The following is a 21,828-nucleotide window of genomic DNA, read 5'->3' on the forward strand; positions in this document are numbered from 1 at the left end:
AGGGCCTTTGCACTGGCGGGTTCCCTCTGCCTGAGACCTACCCCCCCCCAACCAGCTATTCCCCTGGGTTGTCCTTGACCTTCAGATCTTTGCTTAAGTGTTATCTTCTCCCGGAGGCCTCCCCAACCACCCTATTTAAAATTGTGCCCCCACACATTCCTTATCTTCCTTTCCGCCTTGCCTTTTCTCTCTGCTCTCCAGCTGCCATCTGTTTTCTTTGTTTGCCCATGGCCCCTCTCCTGCTCCCCGGCTCAGAACTCTGCTCTGTTCACCGCTGTGCCCCCAGTACCTGGTGTGTTGGGGGGAGGGGAAGGGGGCGTGAGGAGGAGGGGAGGGGGAGGGAGGCGCCGGGTGGGGGTGGGGGCGCGGGATCACCTGCTGCAGTTCCTCGTAGGTGATGAACAGGAAGTTCTCTTTGCCCTTCATCCGAATCCAGCCCTTAATGTGGTCGAACCAGGAGCCAAACTGCACTGCGGGGCGGGGCGGAGGGGCAGGCGGATGAGGGCCGGGCAGCTGGGCCACCCCCGCTGGGGGACCGGGGGGCCTGACTAGCCCCCAAAGTGGCCCCGGGCATGGTGACTCAGGGCTGGATGCCTCCCCCAAGGCCCCCCCCCCACATCTGGCCCCCGGAGAGAGAACCTTTGTCTCCCCATCTCTCTCTGTTTCTGCCCCTTTTCTGCATTTCTGTCTCTGTTTGTTTCTTCCTTTCTCTGTATCTGTGTGTCTGTCCGTCTGTCTCTGTTTCCTTCTGTCTCCTGCTTACTCTGTGTCTCTCAGTCTCTCTCTGTTTCTTCCCATTGCTGTGTCTGTCATCGTCGCTCGGTCTCTTACACACCTGTCGCCTTCACTGTTAATCACGCCCTGTATCGCTGCCTCTCTCTCTCCTTCTTACCCCCTCCCCTGCCCCCTTCCTGTCTGGGCCCAAGAGGGGCACCCCTTCTGGACCCCCCACTCTGCCCCAGTCCTCACCTTCGCCTTTGAGAAAGTTCTGCAGGAACTGGTCAGGTGTGCCGGGGTCCTTCAACTGCCTGGCGATCTTGGAGTAATGATACAGCGAGACCACCACGTCCCGGGGGTTCCGGCCCATGTAGATCGCCTGCGTATGGGTGTTGGGGAGAGGGGAGAAGGTGTCGCACACAGGCAGGACCCCACCCCAAAGACTGCATGCCCCCAAGCCTTCTCTGTTTCTGGGCCTGCAGCAGGAAGGCCTCAGGGTAGACTTCTCAGGGGACTTTCCCGCCAACAGTGGCTTAGATCAAGTTCATCTCATCCCAGAGGATGGGGAGACCTCCCTGCAGCCACATTCCAGCAGGACATGGGGACTGTTCCCGGACCAGGCGGGTTGACAGGTTGGCTTCAAGGGAATTAAGACCGGAGGACGGGGCGTTGGGGGGGGGGGGGGGGCAGGTGGCTCAGTCGGTTGGGCGTCTGGCTCTTGATTTCGGCTCAGGTCATGATCTCTCGGTTGGCAAGATGGAACCCCACACTGGGCTCTGTGCTCTCAGCATGGAGCCTGCTTGGGACTCTCTCTGTCCCTCTCTTTCTGCCCCTCCCTACCCCTCTCTAAATACATAAAACAGGAGGAGGAAGGCATGGGGGGCTCAGGATGGGGTTGATCAAGGTGAGAGGCACTGACTGACCCTCTTCGCCTCTGGGCCTGGCGTTCAAGGCTCCGACTCCCTGGCTCCTAGCTGATTACCAGCTTCGTACTCCACAACCAAGCCCGCGTCAGCCCCACCAGATGGCTCCTTTCCTGGCCACCGTCTCCTTCCCCACGACCACGGTCAGCCACCCGGGCGGTCCGCCCCGACAAACATCCCGGATGCCAAGGCTCGCGTGTCATCCCATGTCGCTGCCGGGAGGGTCAGGCAGCTCTGCTCTGGGACGGACACCTGGACACTGACCCACACGCCTCCTTCCGCCACTGACTTTAGCCTCGGTCCTTTTGCTGGGATTCTCTGCGGCCGTGGGTGCAGCAGCTTGGCCGAGATCTGGGCCTCCTCGCAGCAAAGCCATGAGCCTGACCGGGCGGGGGGGGGGGGGGGTCCCGGGGGGCCTCCTCTGTCTACACTCGCTTCCTTGGTGATGCGACCAGTCTCCTGCCTTTAATGGCCCCGTCCACCTCTGTGTCGACCAGCCAATTCCAGAGATGCGTCTCCTATCGAATCCTGATTCGGTTGCCTCACTGCCCACTGGCAACCCTCCACCTGGACGTCCACGGGCCCCAACAGAGCTCCCGCCTTCCCCGGAGCCTCTCTCCCGGCCTCCCCAAGTCAGTTGACATCAGCATCATCTTCCCAGTTGCTTAAACCAAACGCCCTGGAGTCACCCTTGACTCATCTGGTTCACACCCACGCCCCATCTGCCAGCAAATCCTACTGCTGGTTCCACCTTCAACATACAACCCCAGCTCAGCCTCTTCTCTTCACCTCCGCGCCGGCCACCCCCCCCCACCGCCCCCGTGGGGTCCACCGTTGCCTCCCACCGGCGCGCTCTGCCCTCCTCGCCCACCCCTGCGGGCTGTTCGTGAAGTCATCACCTTTGCCCACGAAGAGATTTTTCTTCTCTATTCTCTCGGCCTGTCACCCTTTAGAACGTGGGCTGGCGAGGCAGGCATTGCTGCGCGTTTATTTACTGCCGTTCTAGATCAGGCACATAGTAGGTGCTCCGTAAATACCGTGCCGAATTCATCCCTTAGTTATGCGCTCCCCCACCCCCACACGCCTCCCTCCTCCTGCACCTTGGCCTTGGAGGTGAAGAAGGCTTTGGCAAAGAGCTGGATGGGGAGGTGAGAACTCATGAGGCGGGGTCTGGGCAGGTCCGAGAGGCTGAAGGCACCCAGGATGGTCTCACACCAGGGCGCCCGCTTCCAGATGGGCACCGAGCGGATCCAGGATGGGTCCCCGTCCTTTAGGATTAAGCTGAGGATCTCAATCATCCAGTTGGTCCCTGTCAGGAGAAATTGGGCCAGTCAATCAAAGGGAGGGGACGGGTGCAGGGGAGAGGTGCGAGAAACAGAGTCGTGTTGGGCTTTACAGCGCGATTCGCTGCGGAGGATGATGGCCCAGAGCCTCACAGCTGGCGGCGAGGCGAGGAAGTGACAGAGACCGGCTGGCTGTCCACCCGACGCCATTTCCTTTCCCCACCAGGGAGATGAGGGGACCCCACTTCTCCAGCCTCTCCGGCAGCTACATGTGGGGCCGTGTGACCGAGTTCTGGCCAAGGAAGTGCAGGTGGCAGCCATTTCCAGGGCTGGCCCATAAACACCTCCTACGTGTCCCCCCCCCCCCCCCCCGCCACTCTCTCTTCTTCCCTCTCTGCTGGCTGGATGCGGGGACCCAGTGGAAACTGGGGCTCCCGGGGATGGCAAGCCATGAGATGGAAGGAGCCAGAATGCCTGGGGCAGCCTGGATTTCCCCCAACTTCCCTCCATCCCTCCACCAACTGGAGTTTGAGGAAATGACACAGAAGCTTCTAGCAGGCCTTGGTGTCTGAGATTCCGCGGCTCTCAGATGAGGGCAGAAGCATCGTGTTCAAACACAGAGGGAGCTGGAATTAAATCCACGCATCTGGACTTAAAATCTCAGCTCTCTTCACTGCCCCTTCTTGGGAGGAGCCCCTTGATCTCTGTGGGGACACCCGTGTGTCACGTAGCAGGAAGGGATCTCATCAAATGACCCAGTTCACACGTCCAGATTCCACGAGGATATAGGCAAGTCAGATGAGAAATAGAAAAAAATAATAATAATATTGACAATCACCTGTCATTAGTATCATATTGCCCTGGATTCTCTGTGGGTTTCTTTTTTTTTTTTTAAGTAATCTCCGTGACCAACGTGGGGCTCGAACCCACGAACCCCAGGTCAAAGAATCACACGCTCCGCCGACTGAGCCAGCCAGGCGCCCCTCTAGTTCCCTGGATTCTAACAATCACCCCGCCCGGGTTCTTAATGGGTTGCCTCTCGCCTCCAAATTCATTCTTGGTCGCCCTGTTTGGGGATATTGGGGCCGGACCCTGTGAACAGTTCTCCGGCAGCGGCCAGTAGAGGGCGCTGGAGGAACCCCGCAGGAGGACGGGGTTCCCTTCCAGGTTCTCCCGGGCCCTTCCCTGCTGCTCTCGTGACCGGACAGCGGCCAGCAGTGCCGCGGACCCCCAGTGACCCTTTCTCCCTCCGCCACCGCCCCCCACCCCCACCCCCGGCAGATTTCCTTGGGGGCTCTGCTTCAGCCCAAGGGGACTGGCTAATCCCTGTATGGCCTCTTCCTGTGTCCACTGGGGCTCTCTTCACCTCTTGGTAGTTTAATCCTCCCTCACTTGTTTAAAAAAAAAATTTTTTTTAATGTTTATTTGTTTTTGAGACAGAGAGAGACAGAGCATGAACGGGGGAGGGTCAGAGAGAGAGAAGGAGACACAGAATCCGAAGCAGGCTCCAGGCTCCGAGCGGTCAGCCCAGAGCCCCACGCGGGGCTCACTCCTGAACCAAGAGATGGTGACCTGAGCCGCAGTCGGTCACTTAACCAACTGAGCCACCCAGATGCCCCTCAACAATCTCATTTCTAAGGATTTACCCAACATAAATGAAAACACATCTGCATGCGTGGAATTGCACACAAAGCTTCATAGCAGGTGTATTCATTCATACCTACCCCAATCTGGGAACAACCCCAATGTCCTTCAAGAGATGAATGGATATACCACAGTCCATCCATAGAATGGAATACTTCTCGGCAGTAAAAAAAAAAAAAAAGAAAAAGAAAAAAAAAATCCAAGAGTTTGGATGAATCGAAAGTAGAATATGGTGAGTGAAAGAAATCGGTCTCCAAAGATGCACACACTGTGAGCCCATCTGTGTGACATTCTGGAAAAGGCAAAACTCTGGCGGGGGAGGGGGGGGGTAAGCCGCCATGGTTGCCGGGGGCTGGCGGTGAGGGAGGAGCAGACCACGAACGGGTGTGAAGGGATTTTGGGGGTGAGGGAGCTGTTCTGTATCTTGGCTGCGATGGGGGTTGGATGACCGTATGTGTCTCTCAAAACTCAGAACTCTGAGGGAAATGGAAAGGAATGGCCATGTTCCTAGAAGCATTACTCCTGACCGTCAAAGAGCGCAGACAACCCAAGTGTTGATCAACTGACCAATGAATACACAAAAAAGCGGTAGGCCCAGGGGGCGCCTGGGAGGCTCAGTCGGTTAAGTGTCCGACTTCAGCTCAGGTCATGATCTCGCGGTTCGTGAGTTCGAGCCCCGCGTTGGGCCCTGTGCCGACGGCTCGGAGCCTGGAGCCTGATTCGGATTCTGCGTCTTCCTCTCTCTCTCTGCCCCTCCCCCACTCGTGCTCTGTCTCTCTGTCTCTCAAAAGTCAATACACATTAAAAAAATGAAAAAAAAAATGGGGCGCCTGGGTAGCTCGGTCGGTCAAGCGTCCGACCTCGGCTCAGGTCACGATCTCGCGGTCCGTGAGTTCGAGCCCCGCGTCGGGCTCTGCGCTGACCGCTCAGAGCCTGGAGCCTGTCTCAGATTCTGTGTGTCTCCCTCTCTCTCTGCCCCTCCCCCGTTCATGCTCTGTCTCTCTCTGTCTCAAAAATAAATAAACGTTAAAAAAAAAAAAAGAAAGAAAGAAAAATAGCATGAACCGTACTTGGCCATAAACAGGAACAAAGCCCTGACCCGCGCTACCACATGGGTGAGCCCCCAAAACATGCTAAATGAAAGAAGCCAGACATGAAGGCAAATCCATAGAGTCAGAGAGCAGGTTAATGGTTGCCTAAGGTTTGGGGCCGGGGAGGTGGGGTTTGGGGAGTGATGGCTGATGGGTATCTTGTTCTAAACGTTCTAAAATGGATCGTGGTGACGTGTTGCACAAATCCGTGAATACATTACTGCCACAGAATTGTACACTTTATTTTGTAAAGATTTTTTAATGTTTATTTTCTCTGTTTATTTTATTAATAAAAAATTTTTGGGGCGCCTGGGTGGCGCAGTCGGTTAAGCGTCCAACTTCAGCCAGGTCACGATCTCGCGGTCCGTGAGTTCGAGCCCCGCGTCAGGCTCTGGGCTGATGGCTCAGAGCCTGGAGCCTGTTTCCGATTCTGTGTCTCCCTCTCTCTCTGCCCCTTCCCCATTCATGCTCTGTCTCTCTCTGTCCCAAAAATAAATAAAAAACGTTGAAAAAAAATTAAAAAAAAATTTTTTTTTAATTTTTTTAACGTTTTATTTCTTTTTGAGACAGGGAGAGACAGAGCACGAACAGGGGAGGGTCAGAGAGAGGGAGACACAGAATCCGAAACAGGCTCCAGGCTCTGAGCCGTCAGCCCAGAGCCCGACGCGGGGCGTGAACTCATGGACCGAAAGATCATGACCTGAGCTGAAGTCGGCTGCTTAACCGACTGAGCCACCCAGGTGCCCCCTAATGTTTATTTGAGAGAGAAAGAGAGAGAGAGAGAACACAAGTGGGGAGGGGAAGAGGGAGAGGGGAGAGGATCTGAAACGGGCTCTGGGCTGACAGCAGAGAGCCCGGTGCGGGGCTCGAACTCGCGACCCGTGAGATCATAACCTGAGCCGAAATCAGACGCTTAACTGACTGAGTCACCCACGTGCCCTGAACCGTACACTTTAAAATGGATAAACCGCATGGTATGTGAATATCTCAAAAAGGACCCCTCACAGAACTCTATCGGAGAGCCATATTTTGAAAATTTTCAAATATATTTTGACAAAGACATGAAGTAGTCATGCTAGAGAAGGGAGAGCCGAAGTCTGTCCCTGCTCTCGCTAAAAGCTGCCCCGGGGTGGGGGGGGGGGGACTCTGAGGAAAGTCACCACGGAGCCTTGCCTTGGCTCCAAAGGATGTTTCATCCACCGTGTGCCACCACCACCCCCCCCCCCCCCCATTCCCAGCCTCTTCCACAGCCTCATTGATCTCCTCTTGTTCCTTGGATTCCCTCAAGCCTCCCCCGACCCCCGGGCCTTGGCGTGTGCCATTCCTCCGTCGTCTAGGACACCCTTTCCCACTCAAACGCCTCTGCGGCTTCCAGATCTCCGCACGAACATCTTTTCCCCCTCAAAGCCTGCGCTCATCCCCCAGACGTTCTCTTGTTACCTACATTCAACGCTCTCTGCACCTTTCCTCGAGGTTACCCCCCCCCCAACCCTAATTATATAGTCAAAGGAGTGAGCGCGGGTTTACATAAAGCCTGTCTCGCCCGAGAAACTGACAAATGTCTCCCCAGTTCACAGTCGCGTCTGCACCCATGGCAGAGAATAAGCAGCGTTTCGGGGAGGGAGGGAGAAAATGAAGATCGTCCCTCCCTCCGCCCCCACTTCCTTCCGCAAATATTTACTGAATGGGTGGCAGGCACCGACTTAGGCTCGGAGAATACAGCCGAGATCCAGGCACACTAAGCTGTCTGTCCTCCAAGAGCTCATGTTCTAGTCGGGGGCGGGGAGACCGGAGGCTAAATCAACAACCAAAAACACAGCCAAGTGGCCGGTGGAGACAAGGGCTGAGAAGAAGAGTAGAGGCGAGTTCAAGGGGATGGAGCGCGACAGGGTGGGGACAGGTGCTGCAGCCCAGGAGGCCCCGGGAAGGCTTCCCCGAGGACAGGACGAGGAGCCCACTTGGTTGTGGGGGCGGAAGAGCGACACCTAGCGGAGGGGTCCGCCAGTGCAAACGCCCAAGCTCCAGGTTCTGAGCAGATTCAGGCCTTCCCCCCACTGTTTCCTCTGCCTCCTTCCCCTGGGTGCACCCGTCTCAGCCTCTGTGGCCACCTCCCCACCCCACCCCCAGCAACCCCTCCCAGCAGGTACCTGACTTGGGGTAGGTGATGATGAAGATGTCGTCGTCCTGCACATCAGCGTTCTCGACCATGCGGATGCTCTCGGGGGAGTAGATGCCCACGGGGAAGGGGATCCCCTTGTACCTGAAGTATTCGCCTGACAACTTCTGGCTGTAGGAATATGGGGGAGACACCGTGAGGACGGGGGAGGAGACGAGGACTGAGGTCACCCCCGGAGGCGCGGTTGGGGGGTGGGGGCGGCAGAGAAATCTCAGGGCAGGAGGGACGGTGAGCAGGGAGACGGGGGAGGGGTACCCCGCTAGCTAGAGAACCCTGGCGGCAAACTTTCCCTGAACCTCATTTCTTCATCTGCCAACTGGGAATGGTTTACCAGAACCCCACAACAATCCTATGCGGTGACAGTGATTAGCATCCCCCTCTTAGCAATGAAGAGAGCGAGGCACAGAGAGGTTGGGTGACTTTCCCAAAGCCACACAGCCGGTCGAACATGGAACACTCCACATCTGCAAAGTGGGGTTAAGTGCTTTCCTTATATCGATTCTTTGGCCCAACCCTCGAGGGAGAGGCGAAGTCACCCCCCCCCCCCCCCATGTTACCAACGAGGAAATCGAAGCCACAGAAATTATGTGTTGTGCCCACTCTTTTGTGCAAGGCCACAGGGCTGGCAAAGCCCACTTATGAAACCCCATCCAGGGGTCACCATGAGGCTGAGATGCCCTTTTCATTTTTTTTAGGTTTATTTACTCATTTTGAGAGAGAGAAAGAGCGGGCCAAGTGGGGGAGGGACAGAGAGAGAGAGAGAGAGAGAGAGAGAGAGAGAGAGAAAGTCCCAAGCAGGATCCCCACTGCCAGCCCAGAGCTCAAGGCGCAGCTTGAACTCATGAAACGGGGCATCATGACCTGAGCCGAAATCAAGAGTCCGGTGCGGAACAGCCTGAGCCACCCAGGCACCCCCCACCCCCACCCCTGCAACTGAAACAGTGTTACGCTTCAGCCCCTCGCTTGACCTGCCTTTCCCGAAAAAGCCCCACCAAGGGACCACAGGGCCATACCCGGAAGTAACATTTTCCCGGGTGAGCTGTTTTAAAAGCAATCCACGTACCCCACTGTGTCTTTCCACCCAGAGCTTTCCCCTGGGGGGTCTCCTGCCCCCGGCATGGGAGAGGGGGTGGGCATTTGGGGGACCTGGCACAGAGCCAGCTTTGGATCCTCTGTCCGCCCCCTCCCCTGCCCCTCCCCTACTTCGGACCCTCTGTCTCCCTCTGACTCTGCCCCTGCCCCACTTGGGTGCCCACGGGCTCTCTCTCTCAAAAATAAACAACCATTAAAAAAACCCAGCAAGGTGACGCAGAGGTGGGGATACTTTTTACTGAGTTTCCCTGGGGGTATTTATGAGGTCCGCAGTCAGGGAGCGTGGTCGCATTCGTGCAGGCCGGCTGGCTGCAGGAATTCCCAGAAGAATTCCCAGAAGTCGCATCGCCGCCTCACCTGTCCTAGGGCATCTGGCGTGAAAGTATGTGCGGGAGGAGGAGACACAGGTTCAAAGGGGATGAAGCCAGAAGCTACTCTGTGTCATTTTTCTGGACCGGTTAGGAGGGTCTGTCCGCTTTCAAAATGAGACAAGTGGCTGTCACTTGCTCCCTCCCCCTAAATCAACATCCCTCCCCCCCACCTAGGCTTGGAGTCGCACACATTGGTTCCTCTGCCTTAAGGAGGACCCCCTTCCGAGCGGTGTAAGCTTCCGGGCCCCCTGCAGAACTCGATCTGAGTTCTGAGCCCCGACACTGTGCTACTTTGCGTTGGTGTCCCGCTAAAGTAAACGGAGGACAATACATTGAAATGGCGGGGGGGGGGGGGGGGGGTGGGTGTTGAAGTACGTGTGTAAGTAGGTTATACTGTCTGCTATGGATACTCTTGTTATATAAAGAGGGTTGGGGTCCACACAGATGAAAACTCGGAAACACAAGGGGCTGAGCCAACGATGAGCCACGAGCGTCCAGACCCCATGATTTCAATTATGGGAAGTTCAAGCACAGAAAGTAAGGTAGAAGGTGCTAGAAGGCAGGCGGCAGTTATCCTTGGGAGGAGGGGCTGACAGGGTGGGGGCAGATGGGGGTCTGGTGGCCGTGTGCTTACCTCGCAAAATTCCTTGAGTTGTTGACCAAAGATCCGTGTTTTACTTTAACAAAGTATTCAGTGAACGAATAAACAAAACAGTAAAGGGGACGGGGTGGGGTGGGGGAAACCTTCCCATGAAAACACCTGTTTTAATTTTATTTTGTAACTATTTATTTATCTATTTACCTTAAAACCACGGTTGTTTCTTTTCAAATGTTTGTTTATTTTGGGGGGGGGGAGCAAGCAGGGGAGCGTCAGAGAGAGAGAGAACCCCTGCTAATTTTGTTAAAAAATAAGGACAGTGGGAAAATATAATGCGTCAATAGACACAAAAATAATTAAAATGGAGCCCTGCATGCAATAAATCTGGGCGAGAATTACTGTTTGGGGGCTTTCTAAAGATTTTCGGGGCGCCTGGGTGGCTCGGTCGCTTGAACGTCCGACTTCGGCTCAGGTCATGATCTCACAGTTCATGGGTTCAAGCCCCGCGTCGGGCTCTGTGCTGACACCTCGGAGCCTGGAGCCTGCTTCGGATTCTGTGTCTCCCTCTCTCTCTGCTCCTCCCCTGCTCACACGCTGTCTCTCTCTCTCTCTCTCAAAAATAAATACAGATTTTTAAAAAATTAAAAAAAAGAGATTTTATTTATTTATTTTATTAATTTTTTTAACGTTTTTTAATTTATTTTTGAGACAGAGAGAGACAGAGCATGAACGGGGGAGGGGCAGAGAGAGAGGGAGGCACAGAATCAGAAGCAGGCTTCCAGGCTCTGAGCCGTCAGCCCAGAGCCCGACACGGGGCTCGAACTCGCGGACCTGTGAGATCGTGACCTGAGCCGAAGTCGGACGCTCAACTGACTGAGCCACCCAGGCGCCCCGAGATTTTATTTTTTTTCTAAATTTTTTTTTTCAACATTTTTTATTTATTTTTGGGACAGAGAGAGACAGAGCATGAACGGGGGAGGGGCAGAGAGAGAGGGAGACACAGAATCGGAAACAGGCTCTGGGCTCCGAGCCATCAGCCCAGAGCCTGACGCGGGGCTCGAACTCACGGAGCGCGAGATCGTGACCTGGCTGAAGTCGGACGCTTAACCGACTGCGCCACCCAGGCGCCCCTATTTTTTAAGTAGTAATCTCTACACCCAACACGGGGCTCAAACTCACAACCCTGAGATCCGGAGTCCTCCATCAGCCAGAGTCAGCCGGGCCCTCCTACAATTATCGTGGCCAGACACAGTACACACAGTAAGCCCTCAGCACCTTTTAGTCACTTTACTGCTCAGTGATGACGTCATTTCCCCCCCAAAGGTTGAGTGTGGGTGTGGGCTTGGTGATGTCACTGGTTGCTAGGCAGATGAGCCCAATGAGTGGGCGCTCCGAGGTGGTCAGTTACCATCAGGCCGACTGGGGGCCAAGTGCCTGGGCCTTGGCTGTCTCCGTGCCTTGGGCGGCGGATCTCACCTCCTGAGCCTCAGTGGCCTCATCTGTCAAATGAGGATAATGGTAATCTCTACCCCATGGTTTTAATCGCACCTGAGGATTCAAAGGGATAATCTAGGTTAAGCGCTTGGCTTCTGATAACCACTCCGGAAACGAGCTCCCTTTAGTGGGCAGTGCTATTTCAGTCTTTGGTCTGACAGCAACTTGGAGAAATTTCCTCCCCAGTTTATGCGACAGGAAAACGGATCCTGTGCCTGTCAGGAGTCCCTGAAACAGTCTGTGACTGCATACATGAATAAATATGAGGGTGTCCCCCTCCCCCAGACCTCCCCCCTCTCCCAGCGTTTACAACCTGCAAATCGAGGGTCGTCGCCCCACCCCAGGAGGCCCTGGGGGAACATGGTTGGTGCTCAGCCAGTATTTGACGAACTGAATGAATGTGGGGGTTCCTTCATTCATGTGAATGAAGGAAGGGATTTCCCTAGAAAAAAACGAAGTCAAAGAGCTTTTGTTATGACCTTCCCCCCCCCCCCCCCCCCCCCCCCCCCCGCCTCAGTGGTTCTCGGTACCCAGCCCTTCAAAAATCCCCTGTCGGGCCTTTAGAGATGCCCAAAGTCTGCTCTCTTTGCAGGCCTCTTTCCAAACCTCACGACCGTGCCCTCTGAGCCCAGAACAAGCGACCGCTCAATAAATGAATCAGTCGGTATCCGATAAATAACTGAGGCATGAATTCGGTAGGGTTGGGATGTCCCTCCGTGTTACCACGGCTACAGATAAGAAAAGGAAGATTAGGGGCGCCTGGGTGGCGCAGTCGGTTGAGCGTCCGACTTCAGCCAGGTCACGATCTCGCGGTCCGTGAGTTCGAGCCCCGCATCAGGCTCTGGGCTGATGGCTCGGAGCCTGGAGCCTGTTTCCCATTCTGTGTCTCCCTCTCTCTCTGCCCCTCCCCCGTTCATGCTCTGTCTCTCTCTGTCCCAAAAATAAAAAAAAAAAAAAAAACGTTGAAAAAAAAAAATCTTTAAAAAAGAAAAGGAAGATTAGGAAGGGGAAGTGGTTTGGCCGAGACCATAAAGCAAGTTCCAGGCAGGGCTGGGATTTGAACCTCAGCCCTGCAGACGGTTTTCTGTTCCAGTCCCCCCTTCCCCACGCACCCCACCCTCCAGCCGAATCTCCCCAGCGCGCTGAGCATCATTCCCCCTTCCGGTCCTTTGGATCTGCCAGTCCTCCAGCCAAGACTTTGGTCCCCTGTCCTCGTCTGCGCTAGAGTGCAGAGGCCACGGAGCCCCCACCCGATTCCCGCGTGGCCGGACCTCACTGGGTGTCCTAGAACAGGTGCCGTGCGCCTTCTCTCCCAACCTTGTAAATCAAACCTGGCCCCGGTGTGACCTTTCCACTCGCTGGGTGACGAGCCCGCCGTGTCCGCACACCACGTGCCCCACACCAGGCACACAGCAGTGGCTCGATGGGAGCAGAGGCATGGGGGTAACTATCGAGCTGGGTCAGAGGCCTGCAGGAGAAACAGACAGTGGGGTCCACGGCCAACATGACGGGCAGCTGGCCAAGGACCCACTGAGCCTCCCAGAAGATGCCTGGCCTGCCCTGCTCCGGAGACCACCCCCCTCCCTCCCGGACACGAGAGTCTAATGGCCCAAGGCATCGGCCCTGAGGCCTTCTACCCCACCGTGTGCCAGGCGCTGGCCTTCCTTCTCTGTCCCCACTGCCCCCATCCAGCTCTGGTCTCCTCCTCGCCCCCCGGGGCCCTCAACCCAGCCTCCTCAGTCTCGTGGCCTCCAGTCCCTCCCGCCTGCCCATCCCGCACCTGGCCGCAGCCCCTCAGCCCGGAACTCAACGCCCTGCATAGCCTGGGTCTGCCCATTTCTCTGCCCTCCTCAGACCTCTGACTTCCCTCTGCCTCCAGCAGGGGAGGAGGCGGGGGGTGGGGGTTGGGGGGCACTCATAAAGAAATTCTTTTTTTAATTTTTTAAATTGTTTTTAACATTTATTTATTTATTTATTATTGAGAGAGTGTGAGCAGGGGAGGGGCAGAGAGAGAGAGAGAGGGAGACACGGAATCCGAAGCGGGCTCCAGGCTCCCGAGCGGTCAGCACAGAGCCCGACGCGGGGCTCGAACCCACACACCGTGAGATCCTGACCTGAGCCGAAGTCGGAGGCTCAACCGACTGAGCCACCTGGGGGGCCCCACTCATGAAGAAACTCCCAGCCGAGGACACACAGACTATCAGACTTCTAGAATCCCATGAAGCGGGTATTGAGAACGTCACCTCATGCCAGAAGGAACGGAGGCCCAGAAAGGTTAACGCGTTTCCCTAAGGCCACACAGCCACCTTCCTAGGTGGTCTCGGTAGGTACCTGTCAAGGCACCTTCACCCCTTCCCTCTGCCATAAGGCCACAGTACGTCCGTCACATTCAGTATTTTATCCCTGGTGCCTGGCACACGACCTGTGCCATGAGCACATCGGTCCCCAGCTCAGATCCCCCGGGGGGTGGGGTGCCTCGTCACCATCTCCAGGGGCAGTGACGGTGGGGAAGGCAGACCGGCTGAGGTTGGGTAACCTTGGATTTGAACTCAGGCTCTGGTACCAGCTAGCTCTGTGACCTTGAACAACCTCTCTGGGCTTCTGGACCAGGAGGAAGGATTAAAAGCCAGGGTCCCCGGGTCACCTCCTTGCTGATCTCGCTGCTTCCAGCGCACCCCCCCCCCCCCACCGTGGTCGGTTCTCAGAATTGGTTAGAAACTAACTAGGCTGGGGGCGCCTGGGTGGCTCGGTCGGTTGAGCGTCCGACTTCAGCCAGGTCACGATCTCACGGTCCGTGAGTTCGAGCCCCCCGTCGGGCTCTGGGCTGACGGCTCGGAGCCTGGAGCCCGTTTCGGATTCTGTGTCTCCCTCTCTCTCTGACCCTCCCCCGTTCATGCTCTGTCTCTCTCTGTCTCAAAAATAAATAAACGTTAAAAAAAAAAAAATTAAAAAAAAAAAAAGAAAGAAAAGAAACTAACTAGGCTGTTGGCTCTCCTTTGTCGGAAACCCTCCCGGCCCTTCAGGCCCAGGCCTGCCCCACAGCCCTTGTACTGACTGATCTGTCTCCCATTCGGTGACTCGCACCCTCACCTCCTGCCTGTGCTCCAAGATCACCCCTGCACTTTGTCCCTGAGGCCTCGGCCACCTGCCCTGTTTACAGCTGAGCCTCCCCCTGCGTCGTTTTCTGGAGCCCTTGAGAGGCTCCCTCCCTCCCTCCCTCGAGGGTTTACGCCTTCCTTCTGGCGAGAAAGCTCCCGTGAGACTAGGGATTTTAGGTATTTGTTTTCTTTTGTTTCCCTGTCTCCATTCCCAGTGTATCCCAAGCACCCGAATACCCAGGGAAGCCCTTCAGTCAACATTCGTTGAAGAAATAAACATAAGGCTGGGCGCCCCGGGGAGGCTCAGTGGGTTGGGCGTCCGACTTCAGCTCTGGTCATGATCTCGCGGTCCGTGAGTTCGGGCCCCGCGACGGGCTCTGTGCTGACAGCTCGGAGCCTGGAGCCTGTTTCGGATTCTGTGTCTCCCTCTCTCTCTAGCCCTCCCCTGCTCACGCTCTGTCTGTCTCTGAAAAATGAATAAACCTTAAAAAAAAAAATTTTTTTTTAAATAATGCTGAGAGCGCCCCCTTGGCACAGCGATCCCCACGACGTGATGCGCCTGAATTCATTTATTCCCTTCACAAAGCTAGGAGGTGGGTGGTATTTCTATCCCCGTGTTACAGATGTGGAATGGAGGCACAGAGAGGCAAAGTCACTGGGCTGATGTCACACAGCTACGGAGGGCAGAGCCGGGATTTGTACCCAAGCGGGTGTGGCCCCTAACCACCAAGGGCCATGAGGTAGCCCCCGAATTCGATTCTTTCCAGGTGTGCTCTTTCTGGGCAGGGGCTGTGGGGGGTTCGGGATGGGGGGGGGTGGTCAAGGAGACATGGGTTTGACCTCACATAACCTCTCCGAGTATGTCTTCACCTGCCTCCCCTTGGTCACGGGAGTATTTAACTCCTTGGGGAATATTATTATCATATTGTATTGCATTATATACTGTATGTTAAAATATCTCACTGAACTATACATCTTTTTTAGTTTAATTATTTATTTTGAGAGAGAGAGAAAGCACGAACAGGGGAGGGGCAGAGAGAGAGAATCCCAGGCAGGCTCTTTGCTGTCTGCACAGAGCCTGACACAGGGCTCGAACCCACGAACCTCGAGATAATGACCTGAGCCAAAGTCGGACTCTTAATTGCCGGAGTCCCCCCAGGGGCCCCTCCCTGAACTATCTTAATGTAAGCAGATTTAAAAAAATTTTTTTTAATGTTTATTTATTTTTGAGACAGAGAGAGGCAGAGCATGAACGGGGGAGGGTCAGAGAGAGAGAGGGAGGCACAGAATCGGAAACAGGCTCCAGGCTCTGAACTGTCAGCACAGAGCCCGACGCGGGGCTCGAACTCACAGACCGTGAGATTGTGACCTGAGCCGAAGTCGGACGCTTAACCGACTGAGCCACCCAGGCGCCCCAATGTAAGCAGATTTTAAAGCAGATTCTCTCTCGGGGAGCCTGGGTGGGGGGTGCTCTGTCGGTTAAGTGTCCGATTCTCAAGTTTCAGCTCAGGTCATGAGCTTGAGGTTTTGCGAGTTCGACCCCCAGTTCGGGCTCTGTGCTGACAGTGTGGAGCCTGCTTGGGATTCTCTCTCTCTCTCTCTCTCTCTCTCTCTCTCTCTCTCTCTCTCTCCCTCTGTCTCTGGCCCTTCCCTGCTCACAGTGTCTCTGTCTCTCTCAAAAATAAATAAATAGGGGCGCCTGGGTGGCTCAGTCGGTTGAGCTTCTGACTTCGCCTCAGGTCATGATCTCATGGTCCGTGAGTTCGAGCCCCGCGTCGGGCTCTGTGCTGACAGCTCGGAGCCTGGAGCTTGCTTCAGATTCTGTGTCTCCCTCTCTCTCTGACCCTCCCCTGTTCATGCTCTCTCTCTGCCTCAAAAATAAATAAACGTAAAAAAAAAAAAAATTAAAAAAAAAACAAATAAATAACCCCTCCCCATTTTAAAACGACTTCTCCCTCTCCTGAGTGTTCACCCAAGAGCAACGAAGTCGTATGTTCACACCAATATCCGTACTCACACGTTTATAGCAACACTGTTCGCAATCGCCCCAAAGTGGGAACACCCCAGACGTCCTTCAGCAGGTGCGCAGGCAAACGGGGACGTCCACACTACGCGGCACTACTTGGCAAAGACGAGAAACAGCCACTGAGAACGACCACCCATGGATGCGTCTCGAAGGTAGAATTCCATCTATGTGACCGTGGCCCCCGAAGACGTCCGCATCCCAGTCCCCAGAGCCTATGTGAGTGTGTTACGTTTGCAGGGAAAGTGGGATCTTACAGCTGTGGTTACGGGAAGGTTTTCGAGATGGGGAGATTATTGGGGGCCGGGGAGGGGACCCTAAATGTAATCACAAGGGTCCTTCTAAAAGGGAGGCAAGGGGGGGGTGCTAAGAGAGAAGCCAGGGTCACGGAAGCCGAAGGGAACGAGGAGAGAGCTTGGAAGATGCGAGTGGCTGAATTTGGAGGCAGAAAAAGGACTCCAGAGCCAAAGACCACAGGAAGCCTGTCGGGGCTGGCACAGAAGGAGAATTCTCTCCCAAGAGCCTCCAGGAGGGACGCGCTCCTGCCAACACGGGGATCTCCACGCAGTGGCACCGAAGCCAGACTTCTGACCCGCTCGCAGCCACAGGGGCGTGTGGTTAATTGTCGCAACCAACAACGGGAAACCGACAGGACGTTTTCCAGAAGGCAAAGCTGTACAGAGACGAGATGTGGGCGTGGGGGTAGGAGTCCAGGTGGGGATGGGGTGGGGGGCGGTGAGGACATTCAGGGATGCGGAGGGCGCGACCGCCAAGGGGGGATGGGACCCGTTCTGTACCCTGAGGCTGGTGATGGTTACACAAATGTATACAGGCGCTAAAATTCGTAAACCTAAACACGCCCCTCCCCCCCCCATTCGACTTTACTGTATGATCTTCTTTTCTTTTCTTTTCTTTCCTTAATGTTTACTTATTTTTTGAGAGAGAGACAGAGACAGAGCGAGAGAGGAGCAGGGGCAGAGAGAGGGAGACGCAGAATCCGAAGCAGGCTCCAGGCTCTGAGCCGTCAGCACAGAGCCCGACGCGGGGCTCGAACTCACAAACCGTGAGATCATGACCTGAGCCGAAGGTGGAGGCTTAACTGATGGAACCACCCAGGCACCCCATCTTTTCTTTTTTTTAGTACTCTCTACGCCCGGTGTGGGGCTTGAACTCCCAACCCCGAGATCAGGAGCCCCACGCTCCAGTGACTGAGTCATCCAGGTGCCCCTGTATGTTTTTCAAGACAGCTCTCCATATCCCCGGAAGCTTTAGGCCTTCTTGCCCGAGACGGGGTCAAATTGCTCCATTCAGCCCGCGAGGATTTATTGAGCACCTAAGGTATGCCAGAGGCTGGGGCACAGAGTAGGCGGACAAACAAACAAACAAACAAAAAGCCCTATTGTGGTGTGTGTTTGAGTGGACAAAAATGAACCCCAAACGTTTTAAATGTGGTGTATCGGACGGTGATGGGGGCAGGTGGGGTAGGCGGGGGTTAGGGAGTGTGCGGGAAAGGCTGCGATTATATATAGATATATTTTAAGTGTATTTATTTGAGAGGCCTGGGAAGCAGTATGGGGGGGGGGAGCAGGAGGGCGGGGAACGGTGTGTGCAAAGCGGAGGAGAGAGAGGGGGCTGCTGGGATTTGGGGGGCTGCAGGGGCACCGCCCCCTTCCTGCGAGCGGCCCCACCCTTGAGGAATGCAATCGGCCGCAGGATGCTTTTAACAGCCAGCCTGCCAGCCTGCTGACTCATGGCGGGGGCCTGTGACCAACCTGCCTTTCTCTGGGGGAGCCCTGCCACACTCCCCGAGCCCGAGCTGGGTTCACCGTGCCTCATTCCCAGGGCACACCGTGCGGTCTCCAGCCCAGCCCCATGCCTTGGCCTGGGCCCTTCTCTGTGGCGGGAGCGCCTTTCCTCACCTCCTGAAATTCCAGAAGCTTGGAGCCCATCTGGGCAAGCCTCCCCATCTCCTCTGGGCACCTCCTTCTCAGTGCCATGACTCACGCCTTGGCCGCAGTCCAGAGAGAAACCAGGCGCTTTTCACTTGCCCGCTCTTGGGGTTGGGGGGCGGGGGGGATTATAGAGTCACCTCTTTGGGAGATCACTTGGCAACATTTTAATTATGCAGACCACCCCCTCTAAAGCAGGAGACAACCCCCCCCCCAGGCGCATTGTTATATTGTTATTCGGCTCAGCATCCTGTTTGCTTCTTTCACAGCCCTTTTCATACTTAGTAACTAATTTCTTTGGCTATGGACTTCTCAAAACCAGTCAGGCCCCACTAGTAGGGGAAGGAAGAGGGAGCGGAAATTCTCCTTCTCCCGTGTCCCACCTCGAAGAATCAGTGATGTAAAACATCGTGTATGAAAAGAAAATCCCACCGGGGCGCCTGGGTGGCTCAGTGGGTTAAGCGTCCGACTTTGGCTCAGGGCATGATCTCGTGGTTCATAAGTTCGAGCGCCGCGTCCCTGTCTGGCTCTGTGCGGACAGCTCGGAGCCCGGAGCCTGCTTCCGATTCTGTGTCTCCCCCTCTCCCTGCCCCTCCCCTGCTTGCACTCTGTCTCTGTCTCTCAGAAATAAACATTGAGGCGCCTGGGTGGCTCAGTCAAACATCCGACTTCGATTCAGGTCATGATCTCCAGGTACATGGGTTCGGGTCCCGCATCGGGCTCTGTGCTGACAGCTCGGAGCCTGGAGCCTGCTTCCGATTCTGTGTCTCCCCCTCCTTCCACCCCTCCCCCGCTCATGCTCTGTCTCTCCTCTCTCAAAAATAAATGAACATTAAAAAAATTTAAAAAGGATTTAAAATAAATAAGTACATAAACATTTAAAAAAAAAAAGTTAAAAAAAGAAAAGAAAATCCCATTAGGGCGGCTGGGTGGCTCAGCTGGTTAAGCATCCCGGACTCTTGATTTCGGCTCAGGTCAGGATCCCTGGGGTCATGGGATCCAGCCCTGTGACGGGGCTTTAGGCGGAGAAGATTCTCTCTCTTTCTCTGCCCCTCCCCCTCCCAATAAAAAAAATAAATAAAAGAATCCCGCGAGCACATATGGGACCAGTTCCAATGAAACGTTCTCATGTGTGCCTCTTCCTTCAAAACGCATCACAAATAAGGACGGATAGTGGTTTGGGTCTGGGGTAGTTGTGAGACTAGAATTTTCCACGTCCTGGCTTCCGAACATCTTGAATTCTGAATTAAATCATAGTGGCAGTGACTGCTGTGTGCTCGCCACCCCCCCACCCCTGCCCTTGGCTCGTGGGACCAGAGACATCTCAGGGGACTTGGAAACCACCGGTGGAAGCACCTGACCCCAAACATGTGACCACATGGCCCGAAGCCCTTGGGGCTGGATGATGACCCCTCCTTGAAGTTCTACTGTGTTAAGCACCTCACGTGGGTGGGGCTTGGGGGGGGGGACATTTAAGTCCGCCAGACTTGCTTAATGAGGCACATGCGTATTTGTCTTTCTCTTTAGAAAATCTAAGTGGAGGAGGTGGGGATGGGCCACGTGGGTGGCTCAGTCTCTTGGTTTCAGCTCAGGTCACGCTCTCAGCTTCGTGTGTTCGAGCCCCGCGTCGGGCTCTGTGCTGCCAGCTCAGAGCCTGGAGCCTGTTTTGGATTCTGTGTCTCCCTCTCTCTGACCCTCCCCTGTTCATGCTCTATCTCTCCCTGTCTCAAAAATAAATAAAACGTTAAAAAAAAAAAAATTTTAGAAGCACAGGCAAACATAGGCACAGGGTGAGCGCTCAGAGCTCCTCAGATTTCTTCTCTCTTTCCCCTCCTCCTCCCCTCTCCCCCCTCCCCCCTCTCCTCTCCTTCCAAAAAATACTGATTTCCTGTCTTACACGGTGCCCTGCACCTCGATCATTCTTTCAGGTTAATCTGCAGCCATGTCGTTCCATTTATAGCTGCAGGCTCTGAGCCATCAGCACAGAGCCCGACGGGGGGCTCGAACTCACGAACGGTGAGACCGTGACCTGAGCCGAAGTCGGATGCTCAACCGACCGAGCCACCCAGGCGCCCCTCTTTTTTTTTTTTTTTTTTTTTAACGTTCATTCATTTTTGAGAGACAGAGAGAGACAGAACATGAACGGGGAAGGGGCAGAAGAGGGAGACACTCAATCCGAGCAGGCTCCAGGCTCCGAGCCATCAGCACAGAGCCCGACGCAGGGCTGGAACTCGTGAACTGCGAGACCATGGCCTGACCCGAAGTCTCTCAACCGACTGAGCCCCGCCCCCAGGCACCCCAGAAATGTCTTAATCTTAAGGGAATTTTGACAAGCGCACATCCTCACGCAGTCCGAACTCCCATCAAGATATGCAAGAGTCCACGGCCCCAGAAAGTTTCCTCCTGTCTCTTCCTAATCTGTCCCCGCCCTTGCCCGAGTGGTGACCTCTGTCCTGCATTTACCTCATAAATTGAGCTGTCTGGTCTTGGCTGTTCTAGAACATTCATCTTATGGAATGTATTCTGGCACCTGCCTTCTTTGCTGAGCATAACGTCCTCGACATTCCCTGGTGTCTGCGTGTATATTCGAATTTTTTCCTTTTTTGCAGCTGAGTAGAATTCTACTGCATGAATCAATCACCGCGTGATTATCCATCCATCCCCCTGTTCACGGCTGTTTCTAGATCAGGCTGTTCTGCCTAAAGCTGTTGCAATGTCCTTGCCTACGTTCGCATTTCTTGGGGCAAACAACCAGGTATTTTCTCTCTCTCCCAAAAGAAGTAAACTTAAAAACTTTTATATCAACTTTTAGGTAGTTTTTTAAAAACACGTGAGATACATCACTTTGATATATTACTTTTATAATAATTGTAAAGAAAAATCTAGCTAAAGAAATGAATCACTCCCTTCAAATTCTCAGAGCTCTTCGTACTGTATCCCCGGCTTCGTCCCTCAAGGGCCAGCAGACTCATGGCGCCCCCACCGGCCCCCACCTCTCTTAGGTCCCCACACCAGCACGACCGGTGTTGTTCCGTACCCACCATCGAGTTCTAATTGTTCCCTATATACTCTACGCTCCAGCACACCTCGGATGTCTGTGTGTGCTGTGCCTTTAGCCAGGGGCTCCTTTTGACTTTTCTCGCTCTCCTTTGTCTCTCTCCCTTGCAACATACATCCAACGGAACTTTCTGTGATGATGGAAACAGCTCGCTCCGCGCCGGCCAGTATGACCTCCGCTTGTCTGCGTGTGGCTCCTGAGCCCTTGAAATGCGGCCGTGATAATAGGGGCCCTTTTAGTTCTATTTAATTAGTATTGATTTCAACCGCAACCCTGACACTTTACTCGGTTGTGAGAAAACTTTTTAGGCA

At 54.8% G+C, this 21,828-nt stretch overlaps 1 protein-coding gene across 3 annotated transcripts in view; it reads right to left on the reverse strand.

Moving 5' to 3' along the window:
- Nucleotides 1-21,828, reverse strand: part of SULT2B1 (sulfotransferase family 2B member 1) — a 32,315-nt gene that overhangs the window by 4,816 nt on the left and 5,671 nt on the right. Inside the window, exons 1-5 of one of the 3 annotated variants that reach the window (XM_058707953.1) lie at nt 9,284-9,428; nt 7,806-7,945; nt 2,741-2,949; nt 970-1,096; nt 376-470 (exon numbers count right to left, since the gene is read on the reverse strand). In XM_058707953.1, the coding sequence (XP_058563936.1) occupies nt 376-470; nt 970-1,096; nt 2,741-2,949; nt 7,806-7,866 (492 nt within the window). In that variant the 5' untranslated portion in view covers nt 7,867-7,945; nt 9,284-9,428. Of the gene's footprint in view, nt 1-375; nt 471-969; nt 1,097-2,740; nt 2,950-7,805; nt 7,946-9,158; nt 9,429-21,828 lie in introns of those variants that run through there. The other 2 variants (XM_058707952.1, XM_058707950.1) reach the window with 2 other exon arrangements.

Source organism: Neofelis nebulosa, chromosome 17, assembly GCF_028018385.1.
Source record: "Neofelis nebulosa isolate mNeoNeb1 chromosome 17, mNeoNeb1.pri, whole genome shotgun sequence".
Lineage (NCBI taxonomy): Eukaryota > Metazoa > Chordata > Mammalia > Carnivora > Felidae > Neofelis > Neofelis nebulosa.